This window comes from Schistocerca serialis, chromosome 1 (assembly GCF_023864345.2).
Source record: "Schistocerca serialis cubense isolate TAMUIC-IGC-003099 chromosome 1, iqSchSeri2.2, whole genome shotgun sequence".
NCBI lineage: Eukaryota > Metazoa > Arthropoda > Insecta > Orthoptera > Acrididae > Schistocerca > Schistocerca serialis.
Window position 1 is genome coordinate 1,098,399,310 of NC_064638.1, and position 15,489 is coordinate 1,098,414,798.

The 15,489-nt window shown below is 43.2% G+C and overlaps 2 protein-coding genes across 5 annotated transcripts in view; both read left to right on the forward strand.

Moving 5' to 3' along the window:
• LOC126416328 (UDP-glucosyltransferase 2-like) overlaps positions 1-12,752 on the forward strand; it is a 348,774-nt gene extending 336,022 nt beyond the window's left edge. For all 4 annotated transcript variants that reach the window (XM_050084014.1, XM_050084005.1, XM_050084023.1 and 1 more), the window contains one exon: positions 12,430-12,752. In XM_050084014.1, coding sequence (XP_049939971.1) covers positions 12,430-12,718 — 289 coding nt within the window. In that variant the 3' untranslated portion in view covers positions 12,719-12,752. The remainder of the gene's footprint in view (positions 1-12,429) is intronic.
• Positions 1-12,825, forward strand: part of LOC126416372 (UDP-glucuronosyltransferase 2C1-like) — a 279,400-nt gene extending 266,575 nt beyond the window's left edge. Inside the window, exon 3 of the mRNA XM_050084053.1 lies at positions 12,737-12,825. The gene's annotated coding sequence lies outside the window, so the exon portion shown is untranslated. The remainder of the gene's footprint in view (positions 1-12,736) is intronic.
• Positions 12,826-15,489: the final 2,664 nt, after the last annotated feature.

Below are 15,489 nucleotides of genomic sequence, written 5' to 3' on the forward strand. Positions count from 1 at the left end.
ACTATTGAAATTTCGGGACAGCACTTTTCAGGAGGAGTCGGACAACATATGACATGGGGCAGGGGGAATGAAATAACAATGAACAAAAAATAATTTCCATATTAGTTCCCTCCTGAGTTCTGACATCCCCTGACCTGAAATACCTGCTCATTGAACAGGTGAATGTCAGATGACCTCAGATGACAGAATATCTCCATCTCCTCCAGGAAGTTCATGAATCTACCCTTCTCAGCTTTATGCAATAACCTGGCACCCATCCTCTGTGAGGAGAGTGTGTGTCCATTCTCAGCCTGATCGGCAGCGAAGTTGGATCTCTCAGCTATACAAAGCTACATGCTCACCAAACCTCATCTCAAGTCCTTTACCAGTCTGTCCCACATAGCAGGCATCACAGTCTGAACATTCCATCCTGTACACCCGCAGACAACATATTACTTCTCCCCATATACATTTCACGTATTGACCACGAGGAGAAAATTCGAGAAATTAGAGCCAATACAGAGATTTACTGTCAATCATTCTTCGCAGTCACAGGAACAGTGTTGGAGGGATCAGATAGTGGTACCGGAAGTACCCCCCCACCACACACCATTAGGTGGCTTGCGGAGCATGATGTAGATGTAGGTGAAAGTGTGTCATTGGGCTGATGCTGGAATGCGACAATTTGTGCAACTCGTCGTAAATGATCTTCCAAAGCAGTGAGATATAAAGGGGCGAGTTCGGTTTTGTAACACATCATACCAAAATCTGTCTACCCACCCCCAGTATCAGGCAATGTGTAAGTCTGAGATAAGTAGTGGGATCGTGGCGAAGGTGTTGTAGTTGTTGGAATTCGTTGTAGTCGATTCGCGCAAGAGGGCGTTGATTTGTGAGGTTGTCCACCACAACATTGTCTGCGCTCTTCAGGTGGTGCACATCGATTGTAAACTGTGCAGTATAGTTCAGGTGGCTGAATCACCTGAGGCATATGCCTTTCGGATTGCGTCTGCGGTTGATGGCCCATGTAAATGACTAATGGCCTGCCTTCGATATCAACTTTGAACTGATGAACTGCCTCATAAACGGTTAGAAGCTCACGGTCATAGGTAAACCACTTACGCTGTGAAGCTTTCAGTTTACATGAGGAAAACTGAAGTGATTGCTTAACCTGTCACTGCCTGTTGGAGAACCGCCTCAATAGAGGAATCATTTGCATCAGATGTAATAGTGATATGAGCGTGAGGAAGTGGGTGTGCCAAAATCATGACATGTGCAAGGTGGTCTTTAAGCTGGTCAAAGGCGAGCTGCATGCAAGGGGGCCCAGCCAGCTTACATTTTACCAATGCTAATCTTGTTCGCAAAAACTTCTATGAGTTGAGCCTAAATGGCGACTACCTGCAGAAGGTAATGGCGATAGAAATTAATCATCCCTAGGAATAGACATAATTTTTGGAGATACTGCAGCAGCGGCAGCTGAAAGATGAATTCCACTTGTTGTGGTGTAGGACAAATGCCGTCATCATTAATGATATACCTGAGAAAGATGACCTCAGTGCATCGAAACTGCCATTTTTCTTCATTAATCACAAACCGATATCAGCAATCGTGTCGAAAACTCATTTAAGATGCAATTCACGCGTGCCCTTGTCTGAGGACGTTGTCTAGGTGGGCAAAGCAGGTTATGAGCTTGAACAAAATACCACCAATAAAAAGATGCCTGATTTAAATCGCGTTTATCGGGCCATGTAGCGTAAACGGGAACTCGAAGAAGCTGAATGGCATGATAACCGCTGTCTTGTGAATATCTTTTGCACTCATCACTATCTGCAGGAACGCTTGCTTGCAGTGATTGATCCTCAAAGCAGAAGTGCGTACAAGACAATAGGTGAAATCCTGAATGTTCAGTGTGGGTGAAGCCCATGAGCTGTTCAAAGGTCTCAGAACTCCGACTTTTAGGAGTTCATCGATTGCAGCCTTAGTGACACAGAGCTTGTCTGGCGATAACATGTGTGGTCTGTGATGGGCTGGAGGGCGTGGCATGGTGGTAATCTCACGTACCACTCCATTCCTGATAGCGCACTGTATAAACGACTCTTGTGGAGAGATTGGGGGTATAGGCATGCATGGAGTTTCAGTGGGAAGCACACAAGTAAGAGGTGCATTACTGACCCCATTGGTGAGTGAAGGGTTGTGTTAGCAGAGGCACTTCCTCAGAGACTTCCATCGCCGTTTGAGGCCGGGTTGAGATGGTGTGAGGAAGTTGTCATTGGCGAATGTAGGTGACTGTTGTGTCCGAACTCGGCTGCAGCGAGATGGTGAGCATGCTGAGGCTGTTGCTGCGATCTATGTGCAGTGGTATTATTGTCGGGCACAGTATATGATCGCGAACCTAACCGTTCGGATTATTGTGGCTCATTATGTCCCAGATTTTCATGGGAAGTGGGAGTGGCAACAAAGCCTCAAAGTAAATCGTTTGTAGTACACCATTGTTACTGTCCACTGTTGGAGCACTGCATTTGATGAATGTTGCAGAAGAGTAGATTACAAAGCACCATACGCTCTAACATTGAAATCATTGTCTTGTCTTGTGGACTGCACCACGCAATGGTTGCACAATGGCGTATTGTCGACGTGTAGTATCTGAATCAGCATAAAAATAAATCAGTATTTAGTCGTTATGGGTCAGCAATGTAGAGTCCTGCGCCAGGATAGGACCAGGGTGACAGATAACACGTCCTGCTTTGAGATAGCACTCTTTTTTTTACACGAATAACTGCAGTACAAGACCACATCCACACAAGAGACAGCCACAGAACCTACTAGAGCGCATTCACAGTTCGAAAGACTACAGTCAACAGTCTGCGAGGTTAAAGTGTTGTGTTGACAGAGATGCCATTGTTGTGTCAAGACCCCGTTTGGATGGTGTCACAAAGTTCTTGGGAGAGTGTAGGTGATTGTTGTGTCTGTGCTTGGCAGCAGTGTGGTGGCAGGGACGCTGAAGCTGGTGTTGTGGTATTATTATCGATGGTACCCCGATGCATTGTGTTAGAGTATGACGAAGATCCTGTCTGCTAATCTGGGCCAGTTATCCAACGATTTATGTTCATGGGTGATTATGCTGTACACTTGCGATGGAAGTTTGAAGATCCATAAAGTCCATAACATATGGTATGGCATCAGTTGATAACTAGTTTGCATAATCTACGTCAGAGCTGTGACGGAGACCTGTTCATGTACATCTACATCATACTTCGCATGCCAGCTAACGGCACGTAACTGATCCCTCTACATCTACATTCTACATTGATACTCCGCAAGCCACCCAACGGTGTGTGGCGGAGGGCACTTCACGTGCCACTGTCATTACCTCCCTTTCCTGTTCGCGTATGGTTCGCGGGAAGAACGACTGTCTGAAAGCCTCCGTGCGCGCTCTAATCTCTCTAATTTTACATTCGTGATCTCCTCGGGAAGTATAATTAGGGGGAAGCAATATATTCGATACCTCATCCAGAAACGCACCCTCTCGAAACCTGGCGAGCAAGCTACACCGCGATGCAGAGCGCCTCTCTAGCAGAGTCTGCCACTTGAGTTTATTAAACATCTCCGTAACGCTATCACGGTTACCAAATAACCCAGTGACGAAACGCGCCGCTCTTCTTTGGATCTTCTCTATCTCCTCCGTCAACCCGACCTGGTACGGATCCCACACTGATGAGCAATACTCAAGTATAGGTCGAACGAGTGTTTTGTAAGCCACCTCCTTTGTTGATGGACTACATTTTCTAAGCACTCTCCCAATGAATCTCAACCTGGTACCCGCCTTACCAACAATTAGTTTTATATGATCATTCCACTTCAAATCGTTCCGTACGCATACTCCCAGATATTTTACAGAAGTAACTGCTACCAGTGTTTGTTCCACTATCATATAATCATACAATAAAGGATCCTTCTTTCTATGTATTCGCAATACATTACATTTGTCTATGTTAAGGGTCAGTTGCCACTCCCTGCACCAAGTGCCTATCCGCTGCAGATCTTCCTGCATTTCGCTACAATTTTCTAATGCAGCAACTTCTCTGTATACTACAGCATCATCCGCGAAAAGCCGCATGGAACTTCCGACACTATCTACTAAGTCATTTACATATATTGTGAAAAGCAATGGTCCCATAACACTCCCCTGTGGCACGCCAGAGGTTACTTTAACGTCTGTAGACGTCTCTCCATTGATAACAACATGCTGTGTTCTGTTTGCTAAAAACTCTTCAATCCAGCCACACAGCTGGTCTGATATTCCGTAGGCTCTTACTTTGTTTATCAGGCGACAGTGCGGAACTGTATCGAACGCCTTCCGGAAGTCAAGAAAAATAGCATCTACCTGGGAGCCTGTATCTAATATTTTCTGGGTCTCATGAACAAATAAGGCGAGTTGGGTCTCACACGATCGCTGTTTCCGGAATCCATGTTGATTCCTACATAGTAGATTCTGGGTTTCCAGAAATGACATGATACGCGAGCAAAAAACATGTTCTAAAATTCTACAAGAGATCGACGTAAGAGATATAGGTCTATAGTTTTGCGCATCTGCTCGACGTCCCTTCTTGAAGACTGGGACTATCTGTGCTCTTTTCCAATCATTTGGAACCCTCCGTTCCCTGTTCCGCTCGTGAATGGTTTGTGGGAAGAATGATTGATGGTAGGCCTCTGTATTATCTTTAATTTCTCGAATTTGCTCGTCGAGATAATTTCGCGAAATGTATGTGAGAGGAAGTAATATGTTGTCCAACTCTTCCCGGAAAGTGCTCTCTCGAAATTTTGATAGTAAGCCTCTCTGTGATGCACAATGCCTCTCTTGTTATGTCTAACACGGGAGTTCGTTGAGCATATGAAACACATTGCTCTTCATTGGATCCCAGATTGATGGAATCAAGAATCGGACAACAAGCTCCTTGTAAGCCACTTCATTCATGGTGCGTTACACTTCCTTACGATTATAGAATGAAATTATCACTGTACAGCGGAGTGTGCGCTGATATGGAACTTCCTGGCAGATTAAAACTGTGTGCCAGACCGAGACTCGAACTCGGGACCTTTGCCTTTCGCGAGCAAGAGCTCTACCCACTGAGCTACCCAGGCACGATTCAGGCCCCGCCCCCACAGCTTTAATTCCGTCAGTACCTCGTCTCCTACCTTCCAAACTTTACAGAAGCTCTCCTGCGAACCTTGCAGAACTAGCACTCCTTGAAGGTTCGCAGGAGAGCTTCTGTGAAGTTTGGAAGGTAGGAGACGAGGTACTGGCGGAATTAAAGCTGTGGGGACGGGGCGTGAGTCGTGCTTGGGTAGCTCAGTTGGTAGAGCACTTGCCCGCGAAAGGCAAAGGTCCCGAGTTCGAGTCTCGGTCCGGCACACAGTTTTAACCTGCCAGAAGTTCCTTACGATTCTTCCTGTGAATCTCAGTCTGGCAACTGTTTTTCCTACCATTTGTTTTACGTGGACATTCCACTTATGGTTGCTCTGGACAATTACTGTTTTATATATATATATTTACGGTATATGCTGTTTCCAGCAATTTGCCATCAACGGTGTAATTGTGCAGTAATGGGTTTCGTTTCCTATGCACGTGGACTATATTACATTTATTTACATTGCGAGTCAATTGCCAAAGCTTGCACCATTCATCAATCCTCCGCTGGTGATTCTGCAAATCCGTATCGTTGCATTTCTACTTTCTTATAGAGAATCACATTATCTGCAAACATTCTTCAAGAACTACTTATCCTTCCTACCAATCATTTATGTACATTGTAAACAGTAACAGTTTTATCACACTCCTTGGGGTATTCCGGAGGTTACTTTTACATCTGGCGATTTCCTTTAAGAGGAACGTATTGAGTTCTGTCTGCAAGGGTGCCCGTTTCCCAGATGTTCGTTATAAATCACTTGCTATAGTTGTTCTACCGGCATCCGTGAGAGGGATTGCAGAAGAGTCGATTTTACTGTAGTGTACTTGTTATCTGCAGGACATGCAAGGATAATGTCACTTACCACAAAGCGTGCTCTCCTGAGAGATTGAACAGCGCGTAACAAGTTTAGCATCGTCACTAGTGATGTGATATGTGGCGAGGATGCTTTTGACTATAGCGAACCAGACAGTGGGTTGGTCCAGGCCAAAAAGTGGCTGTCTAGGATGTGTGCTAAAGCTTGTGCAGGCGACATCAATGGGTAGTCGTGCCAGCTACCAGCACGACATCCTTAGGGGTACGACAGACGAATGTTCCATATCTGTTCGAAGCACAGCTGGGAGCCCGATACGACTTTCTGAAGACTGTTCATCCGGCTGCACTAGCATTGGATCGAACAATTTTGCAGGCGGCACGGAAGAAACGTCAGTCTGAAAGAACAATTACAAATCGGACCAGTCGGACAGTTGTGGCTCAGTATGTGCCAGATTTTCGTGCGGAGCGGAAGTGGCAAGGAAGTCACAAAATAAATCGTTTGTAGTACCCCATTGTTTGACAATATTGTCTGCTGTTGAAGCACTGCACTGAAAGTGTCACTTGATGTTTGATGAAAGTGGGTTGCTGAAGAGTCGATTGTATTGTCATTGTATTGTCTTGCAAAGTGCAGTTCACAACAACTTCACAACGGCTAGATTGTCAATGTGTTGTATTCGAACCGGTAAAATACATCGCAGACAGAACAGGCGCCACACAAATATGATTTATCTGTAAACTTGAATGCTATGATATCCTCAGTGCGGATACACAATGGGGTCGTAACGTAGTACAGGGATTCCTGCGAGCAAATGAGGTAAATGGACAAGGATGGTACTTTCAAATGTGTGATGAGTTGAGAATTTGGCTCGCACGGAAAGAGTTTTCGGACTGCCAAAGCAGTTGAGACAACCTTTCGCGTAAAGTCCGGCAAAAATTTTCAGCTTCCGCCATTGAAATATTTCGATGCCCATTTGCAGCTGAAGTTGATACCTTCCTCAAGATAGTGATATTTACAGCTGCTGTATCAAAAAACAGTGGTGTCTGTTCTGTCAGACATGTTTGACGGAACGGATAAAGTATACAGAAAATGCTGCGAGACAATAGGTGTTCTGTAAGGTGAGAATTCGTGTCGGATGAAAAGCATGCTTGGGTAGCTGAAGCAGTTAAGGTGAGCATTCGCATAAAGTGGAAATCTGGGTTCGAATCTCGGCCTGGCACAATTTTTCAACTTTCGCTATTGAATTATTTCAATGCCCAGTTGCGGACGTGTTCGACAGGACAGACATCAAACGTATGTAGTATGTGTTTAAACTTTTTGCATTATTCGAACACGAACCTCTTCCACCAGCTCAGTTGCAATTGATAACAAAATACTGACAGTCTGTCCCACACTACCGTATCTTTACACAACTCACACACAATATGCCAAACATCACAGTTTTCACGAATTTTCAGTGTTTTCCTTTGGAAGTTTGTTCACTTTTGACGACTCGGAAATCACTTCAACACCACCTGCCTCATGCAATATTTCCATTTCAGCACAATCACTGGATGAGATAATTACATTGCCACTAATAACGCCCGGTGTCTTAACATTTTCTGCATTTGTCTCGGTACTTCGTTTGTATCGTTAGTAAATATGCATTTACATGTCTTGAATTTCAGTTTTGAGTCCATTACGCTTCTTGTTACCTTGTCTTCGGAATTCATCTTTTTTTCTGACTAAGTGTATTAGTAAGTTCTACTCAAACATTATCAGTTTCATCACACAATTGTCCCTCATCTCTTGAGTCATTTATTCGATTTATTTATTAGTTTTTTCAGTTTCCCGATTAAGTTTTTCCATTTGCTGGTCGAGTTTTTCATTCTTTTGCAATATCTGCAACAGTAAATGAAAACTAATTCCCATTTTGTAACTCTGCTGGTGCTGAACTATGCGTTTTTGTGTCTGAATCACAAATCTTCTCTTACACAGCTCGCGGAATGATCGAGTTCACAACTCTTTTCTACATTAACTGAATCGTCGAATTGCCCTTCCTCATTAATAATGTCACCATCGTTTTGTTCTGTGTCAGCCATTGTAATAATGTTCACAATAATCACTGTTCATTATAATTGATGCCTATTCATAATTTAAATTTGTTAATAATGTTCACAGTTTCTTTCCTAATCAGTCCTAAACAATGTTGAATCCAGTTCGATACGAACTACTACTGTCGCAAATAACTGATGCACACACGATGTTGCTATGTTGTATTCTCCGATGTAGCCGAAGACAGTGATGAAATCGTAGTCCGACACATGCGTCGCCACACTTTCTAATGCCCAACTGCATTGATAATTCTTCATGTACAATATGAACAGTGTTATATCTAGGATAATTTGATACTATTTTAGCCAACCGTAATGCTTAGCTTTGTTGAGCAATAATCTTAATTATGACGACTCAGGATCTCTGTCTGCCCAAATCAGTAACACCACAAAGATTAAACACGATTTATTTATACAAATTCACTTGAAATCGACTTAACATTACAATTTATTTCGTAATACTAAGCGAGGACCGCCTTGCTACGTCACAACGATCTTAGAACTGCTCTTACTCCCACCGCAGCCAGCTTACAACTCTTTGTTCACTGCGCACGTCGCTGTGCATTGTGGGCGTCAGCGGTATTCTGTACCAACATGCTACTGTTCCCATGGACAATGGATGACTGAAAACGGGTGATTTGGAATGACGAATCACATTATACTTGTGGCAATGTCAGCATACATCTACGTCTTCATGGATACTCTGCAAATCACACTTAAATGCCTGGCAGAAGCTTCCTCGAAACAGCTTCAGAATAATTCTCGATTATTCTACTCACGAACAGTTCACGGGAAAAACGAAGACCTATATCTTTCCGTGCGAGCTCTGATTTCCTTTATTTTATTATTATGATCGTTTCTCTCTATGTAGGTCGGCAACAATAAAATATTTTCGGATTCAGAGGAGAAAGTTGGTGCCTGAAATTTCGCGAGAAGATCCCGCCGCAACGAGAAACGCCTTTATTTTCATCATGTCCACCACAAATCCTGTATCATGTCCAAGACAATCTCTCTCCATTTTCTTGGTGTCCTTACAGCACAGCAGTACGTCGACGATATTCTACGCTCCGTTTTGTTGGCCTTCATGGCAACCCTCCTCGGCTTACATTTCATCAAGACAACCCTTTCAGACCAGAAACACTAAATATTAGATTTTTTGAATTTTCTTTTTTAATTAGATTATTAGACGTACGTCGAGACAGAACAATGTGAAAAACACGTGTCACATACATTAACTGAACACATATGGGGAGGTTTCAAATGCAGCCGCTGTGTATGAAATACCGTCTTTTTGGTGGTAAAATAAAATGCAGTTTCTTTCTTCGGGTAGGCGTAGGGCTACTTGACAGAGAACACACATCCCTCTGATTCTGTGACGTTCTTTCTTTGTGCTTCAGGATACACAGTTCCTTGAGGTGCTATCTATTGGTAGATGCTTTGCTTCTGTTGTATATTTTTTATATGGTACACCAGTTTTACATTTTTTTAATTAATTAATTTATTTATTTATTTTTTTGCTCATGATACGCTTTGACGTCCAGGAATTTCTGATTAGCTTGGAAAACTATTTGTTACTGCGTACTATCGCCAAATCGAGATCACTGTATTTAGGTAACACATCATCTCCAATTCTTGGTTTATGTGGCCATGTTGTCCGTAGTTGCTTTACAATTGTTGAGGGTATTTTCGTTCTGTCGTTGCAGCCACAAAGAAGTGCATGTTTTTTGTTTCCACGAGACGCGTCTCGCTTGCTTGAGGTAAAGCATCACCAGTGATCTGTAATTGAGTTATTTACATTTTGATTTGCCTTAAGATTGAAAAACAGTTATTTAGCTATATGTTGATTTTTACTTAAGGTGATTTCCGCTTGATTTCTCGCCGACATCGTGAAATGCCGTCTGCTAGCACATCATTGATGCTTTTCCTCCTTATACAGTGATAGTTGCAGTCTAATTTTTAGATGCTCTGTAGAATTAAGCATTTTTTATGTTTTACACAGCACACTTTTCCGCACACGATTGTTTTCTGCTTGTTTTTATTCTTCTATGTATGTATTGTGGTTTGCGTTTTGTAGTGTTGCCAACATAACATTGCTATTAGTTTGTCTTTGACCTTTACTCATTTTTTTTAGTTTATTGTATGAGTGTAATTCTGTTTAATTATGTTGCTGTGTATTTATGTACTGTGTAAGAGTGGTGAAGTTTAGCGGTGATTTCTTTTCGGTGGGTGAGGGAGAAGCCATGATGAGTGGACATAAGTGTTTAGTAGTGTGATGAAGTGTGAGTTGGAGGAGAAAGTGAGGAGCAAGAAATGAAATGAAACTGGAAGGGAGGGGGATTGGGTGGGAGAGTGGGAGAGGGTGAAGGATGGAAAGGGCTCTTTTCTATTTCATGTAATTTCATAAATTATTTTATTAGAGTCTGGTTTCCAATATTTATTTGGTCATTGAGCAACTGTTCATTTTGTGTTAATCATCTCCACTTTCACTGCTGTTTTCAATCTCTGAGTCGTCATCAAAAGTAAACCCTTTCAAAAGGCACGCCAGAATTTCGGCTTCATTTATTCCGCGAGAGTACAACGTGTGAAACTGGAAATACAATACCTTGTTTTTCCTTTATTGTCATTTTATACCTTATACAAGGTAGGCCGGCAGCGGCAAAACTACGCCACTCTTCGGCCACAGACATTACAAGTAGTACAGATGAAGAGATAGAAAAGCAAAAACAAATTGGTGGATAGCAAATAGTAGACACACAAAGTAAAACACATGGAGCCCTTCACAGGCGTAGCGAAATAAAAAAACGTTCAGCACTGATACACAAACATAGATGACAGAAATGACACACGTGAACGAGGAGCACGGATGGTGAAACACTAAGGCACTAACACGATGGCACACAAAAAACCAATGGCAATGATCTCTGGCGCGTGAATGTTCACTGGTCATGTACGAGTCCAGGGACCTGCCCTGGTGGAAAAGGTGGGGGAGGAGGGAGAAGGGCGGGTGTAGATGCCAGTGACAGACGAGAGGGGAGGGGGAGGAAAGAAGGTCAGGGGGGTAGGGGAAGCCTGGGGGAGAGGAGGGAGGGGGGTAGGGAGGAGCGAGAGAAGGGAGAGAGTGTGCCCTTGGGAAAAAACACGGGGTGGAAAAGGAGGATCAAAATTGGTAGGAGGGATAGATGGAGGGGATGCGGGCATCATCAGGGAGGCGGAGTTGGCGGAAGGTACCTTATGCGAGGGTATGGAGAGTGGAGAGATGGAGAGCAGGTGGGATGTGGGAATACAGGTGCGGCAGCGGACGGGGGTGGGAGAGGATGGGAGATATAAGCGGGTGAGGGGGATCAAGTTTGTGGGAGGTGTAGAGGATCTGTATCCGTTCGAGGAAAAGGAGGAGGTGCGGGAACGGAATGTGGTCATACAGGATCCGTGTGGGGGAGGGGAGTAAATACAACAACTGGCCACAGCTAGTCATGTTGCTCTTAGAGTCGCAGTGCTTTCAAAAGGAACCACTACTACAATCGTGAAAATAAGTACATAAATTTAATTTCTATCGCAATACGCAGAGTATAATTGAACATACCTTATAGAGACAAATTCAGTCACAATTTGAAAACACAGACAGTCGTGGACCGCAGTCAAAAATGGCTCCTATGTTTGGTCGTCTAACTGCTAAGATTTGAAGCATATGAAGTAGTTCAAGCTGCAGCTTCTAGAGGGCAGCACCTATGGTGGCGTGGAAGGTAGCTAGAGATGTAGTTAATGTGCATTTGGCATTTGCCACGAAGTAAGACAGTCGTAGGTAGGTTCAAACGGAACCACATCGTCTGAAAGGGATAATGCCAGCACGCACACAGCGACTTTCTGCTGCTTGTCTTCGTTCGTGTCAAACCCTACTCTGACCGGCAAGGTCATCGGATCTGTCCCCAAATGAGAACATTTGGAGTGTTATTGGTAGAGCCCCCTAATCAGCTCGAAAGTTTGAAGTTCCAACGCCTCAGTTAGATAGAATTTGGCACGATATGCCTTGGAAGGACATCCAACAACTGAGTCAATCAATGACAAGCCGAATAACTGCTTGCATATTATCCAGAGGTGGACTAACGTGTTATCGGCGTGCTCAATTTGTGAAGCACTTTCCCAAGCACTTGCCCTGGAATAAATCATCCGATTTTTTCTGAAACTGTAATCACTTGTTTGTCTGTAGTTGTAAATGACACCTACCAATTCTGTCCCATTTTGATAATTCCTTCGTGGTGCGTCCTTTTTTTTTCTTTTTTGTGTGTGTGTGTGTTTGTGTTACCGTTGTGGCGCCAAGTCAGTGTGTCTCTAGTGGTGCTGTGCGACTGGCGTGACGTTGCAGGTACCGGCAGCGGGCAGCGGAACTGTCACGGTTGTTCCGCGACCAGCCACAGCCGCCACTGGAGCGCGCTGTCTACTGGACGGAGTACGTGCTGAGGCACGGCGGCGCACCGCACATGCGCAGCGCGGCGCTCGACCTCAGCTGGTGGCAGCTGCTGCTGCTCGACGTCGCGGCCTTCGTCGTCGTCTGCGCACTGGCGCCAGTCTTCCTCTGCCTCTTTGTGGTCCGCAGGTGTCGCCGCCCGCGCGCCACACGTGCAGCCTACGCTGAGTCGAAGAAAAAGCAGTGATGACACCGGCGCTTCGAGGCCCAAGATACCTTCTTGAGTTCAGTGGGGTCGATCACTCGCACGCCATATAATCTGACTTCTCCCCACTGCAGTTATGTCAATACAATCAAAAAAAATTCTCTGCATTCATCAGAACAAAAAATTAGCAATTTGTGCAACACAGCATTCTAAATAGTGGATGGATTGATATGCTGAGTATAAAACATAACTAATATTTTAATGAAAATTTTGAAGCATTACAATTCGCATACAAATTTTCTTTGCTTTAGATTAGATTAGATTTACTTTCATTCCAATTGATCCACAGTGAGGAGGTCCTCCAGGATGTAGAACGTGTCAGAAAAGCAATAATACATGACAAATATTTACAACTAAAACAGATAAGCTAATGTACCTTCCACAAGTTCCAAGTGGAATAATCCTCATTTTTTTTAATGAACACTGTATGAAAGAATCATTTTGGAACACTCATTTACTAAGATCGCATTAATGCACTGCATTTAAAAATTAAAAAAAATGTTTTATTTATTTATAATGTAATAAACATATAATATAACTACTACAATATTTGCTGCAATTTTGTCATATGATGACATAGTTGGAGACCATGGCTCTTATTTGAAGACAAATGTTGATGGTGTTATATTTTAGGACAATTAATCTGTAAAAAAACACACCACATGTTATAAGGAAAGCGTGTAAACCGTCTGAAGATGAATCGCAACGATTCGAAACCGGTAACGGTACCCTTTGAATAAAGGAACTGAAAGTAAATTTGTGGCTTATTGCTGTCCCAACACCATCAACATTTACTGCAATACTTATTTACAATGAACACATTACTGCACTGAAATGGCGCGGAAGTTAGATTGTACTTTTATATACACAAAAATAGCTTGATTCTACTGAGAAATTCTTCAGTGGAGTAGAAGGAGTTGGCCAACAATAAATCCTTTAGGCTTCTCTTAAACTGAATTTCATTGGTTGTTAAGCATTTTATGGCTGCTGGCAACTGATGCGTTTCACTTGACAGACACGGGACATCTTCAGAAATTTAGTGACCAGGAGTCACACATTACATATATCTGCCTGTGTATAGGGCTACCGTCATATACGAGGGGCGTTTGAAAGGTCCGTTCAAAGTCCGAGAGATGGCACCACCGGCGCGTATCGAGGCCATGTTTAGTTAGTAGCATCTTTGGAAAGAACGCACACCAAGTTTCAGCCATATTGGTGTATTTCTTTGTGTTTAGCATTCGTGTGAATCAAGGTAGTCAAAAACGGACGAAAAAGAATTTCGTGTGGTGATTAAACATTACTTTATGAAAGGCAAAACGCCTCAGGAGACTAAAGAGGAGCTTGATTAACATTACAGTGGCTCTGCACCTTCGATTAGAACAGTTTATAAGTGGTTTCAAAATTTTCGGAGTGGTCATATGGGCACAAGTGATGCTGAACGCTCTGGACGCCCTGTGGAGGTTACGGCTCCAGAAATCATTGATAAAATCTATGATATGGTGATGTATGACAGAAGAGTTGAGGTGCTAGTGCTGTGAGCATCTCGAATGCATGGGTAATTATCTTTTGCACAAACATTTGAACATGAGAAAGCTAACCGTAAGATGGGTTCCGCTTGACCGAAAACGGAATCGTGTCAAGTGTTGCAAGAATGGTTAGTAGCTGTTCAGGAAGAATCCGCAGGACTTTAACCTTCGTTTCGTCACTGTGGATGAAACATGGATACATTACTGTACTCCTGAGACCAAACAACAATCTAAACAATGGGTTACCAAGGGAGAATCTGCACCAAAAAAGGCGAAGACCATTCCTTCGGCCAGAAAGATTATGGCGACTGTCTTTTGAGATTCGCAAGGGTTAATCCTCATCGACTATCTGGAAAAGGCTAAAACTATTACAGGTGTATATTATTCATCGTTATTGGACCGTTTGAAAACTGAGCTGCAAGAAAAACGCCGGCGATTGTACCGAAAAAAAGTCCTTTTCCATAACGACAATGCACCAGCACACACCTCAGCAGTTGTGGTCGCAAAACTAATGAAAGTAGGACTCCAACTCGTTTCACATCCCCCCTGTGCTCCAGACTTGGCTCCCTCGGACTACTATTTGTTCCCCAATTTGAAGAAATGGCTGGCGGGACAAAGATTTTATTCAAACTAGGAGATGATTGCAGCAACTAATAGTTGTTTTGCAGACTTGGACAATTCCTGTTATTCGGAAGTGATCAGCAAATTAGAACAGCGTTGTACAAAGTGTATAAGTGTAAAAGGAGACTATGTCGAAAAATAAAAAAAGGTTTTCCCCAAACACGTAAGTAGTTTTTATTTTTGCACGGACTTTTCAAACGCCCCTCGTTGAAGATACAATGATGGAAAAAAAATTATGACAGCAAAGAATGTAAAGTATTGAAATTGCGGGAATACGTTTGTCTAGGTAGCATATGTAAGTGATTAACATTTCGAGATCACTAGTTAATGTAAGCGCTAGATAAGTCATTACGAATGTGAAATCCTGGTACACTGATAATCGGATAACCGCCAGAATGTTGAAAGCAAGCATGCAGACGTGCATGTGTTGTGTTGTACAGGTATCGGACGTCAATTTGTGGTATGAAGTTACATGCCAGTTGCACTGGTCGTTCAATACAGAGACGGTTAGTGCTCTTTGTGGATGATGCTGGAGTTTTCGTCCGATGATGTCCCATCTGTGCCCATATGGTGATCGAGCAGGCCAAGGTAATATTTCGACACTTG